General features: G+C 60.7%; 1 protein-coding gene across 1 annotated transcript in view; it reads left to right on the forward strand.

Moving 5' to 3' along the window:
• LOC130587136 (acid-sensing ion channel 2-like) overlaps positions 1 to 1,326 on the forward strand; it is a gene marked incomplete at both ends in the record, with an annotated part of 11,494 nt that overhangs the window by 6,531 nt on the left and 3,637 nt on the right. Inside the window, one exon of the mRNA XM_057388099.1 lies at positions 931 to 1,132. Within this exon, the coding sequence (XP_057244082.1) occupies positions 931 to 1,132 (202 nt within the window). The remainder of the gene's footprint in view (positions 1 to 930; positions 1,133 to 1,326) is intronic.

Genomic DNA, 1,326 nt, shown 5'->3' on the forward strand with positions numbered 1-1,326 from the left:
CTAACCCTAACCCTAACTCTAACCCTAACCTTTACCCTAACTCTAACCCTGTGGGTGGAAGGGCTTTTCCAGAGGTTCTAGCCCGGATTTGGCCAGGGAGGGATCTCTGAGGGCTCTTAGGGGCAGATTCCCCATGGATTTAACCCCTGGGATTCCCGTGCTGAGCTGGGAGCAGCAGCTGGGATGGAATTCCAYGCATTTCCAGAGAATGCATGGAAGATCTTTCCGCTTGGGGAAAGTTCCGTGCAGCTTTTTGTGAGGGGAGCTGTCTTCAGGCAGAAATTCCAGCTGATCCCACATCCRCTTCCATGGCAAAGTGTCCATTGGCAGTGGGAATGTCCCTTCCCAGGTGTCCACTGGGAGCATGAATGTCCCCTCTGAGGTTTCCATTGGCCATGGGAATGTCCCCTCCGAGGTGTTCACTCTCAGCAGGAATGTCCCCTCCCAGGTGTCACTTGGGAGCATGACTGTCCCCTCCAAGTTGTCCATTCGCCGTGGGAATGTCCCCTCCTAAGTGTCCATTAGCCATGGGAATGTCACCTCCAGGACATCCATTGTCACCTGGGCGTGCCACCCCCATGGCACCAGGTTAATTCCTTAGGGACGGCTTGTCCCGGGTTATCCTGGGGATCTGTGAGCTCTGGGGAGGGGGGCTGCCCCAAGGGACGGAGGAGGTGTCCTGCTGCAGCCCCTGGTGTTGTCCCTGTCCCCATCCCTGTCCCCATCCCCATCCATGTCCTCCAGCTGATGTCCCCATCCCGTCCCTGTCCCCCAGCTGATGTCCCCATCCCATCCCTGTCCCCCACCTGATGTCCCTGTCCTGTCCTTGTCCCCAGCTGATGTCCCTGTCCCATCCCTGTCCCCCAGCTGATGTCCCCGTCCCGTCCCTGTCCCCCAGCTGATGTCCCCATCCCCATCCCTGTCCCACAGTTGACGTACCTGCCCCCGCCGTGGGGCGAGTGCCGCTCTCCAGAGCTGGGCCTGGCCTTTTTCCCGGTGTACAGCGTCACAGCCTGCCGCATCGACTGTGAGACCCGGTACATCGTGGAGAACTGCAACTGCCGCATGGTGCACATGCCAGGTGGGGACATGGGGACACTGGGGGGACAGCTGGGGACACTGGAGACACCGGGGGGGGCAGCTGGAGACACCGGGGACACCAGGGGATATCAGGGACACCGGAGACACTGAGGGGACACCTGGTGGCACTGGGGATATCTGGGGAGAGCTGGGGGGACAGCTGGGAATGGGCTGGAGGGCCAGTCCACATGCCTGGTCAGGGACACCTGGGGGCACTGGGGACACCTGGGTCTGTGAGTCCCCATG

Source organism: Malurus melanocephalus, unplaced genomic scaffold, assembly GCF_030028575.1.
Source record: "Malurus melanocephalus ecotype Western Australia unplaced genomic scaffold, MMel_1.1 scaffold_1571, whole genome shotgun sequence".
Classification (NCBI taxonomy): domain Eukaryota; kingdom Metazoa; phylum Chordata; class Aves; order Passeriformes; family Maluridae; genus Malurus; species Malurus melanocephalus.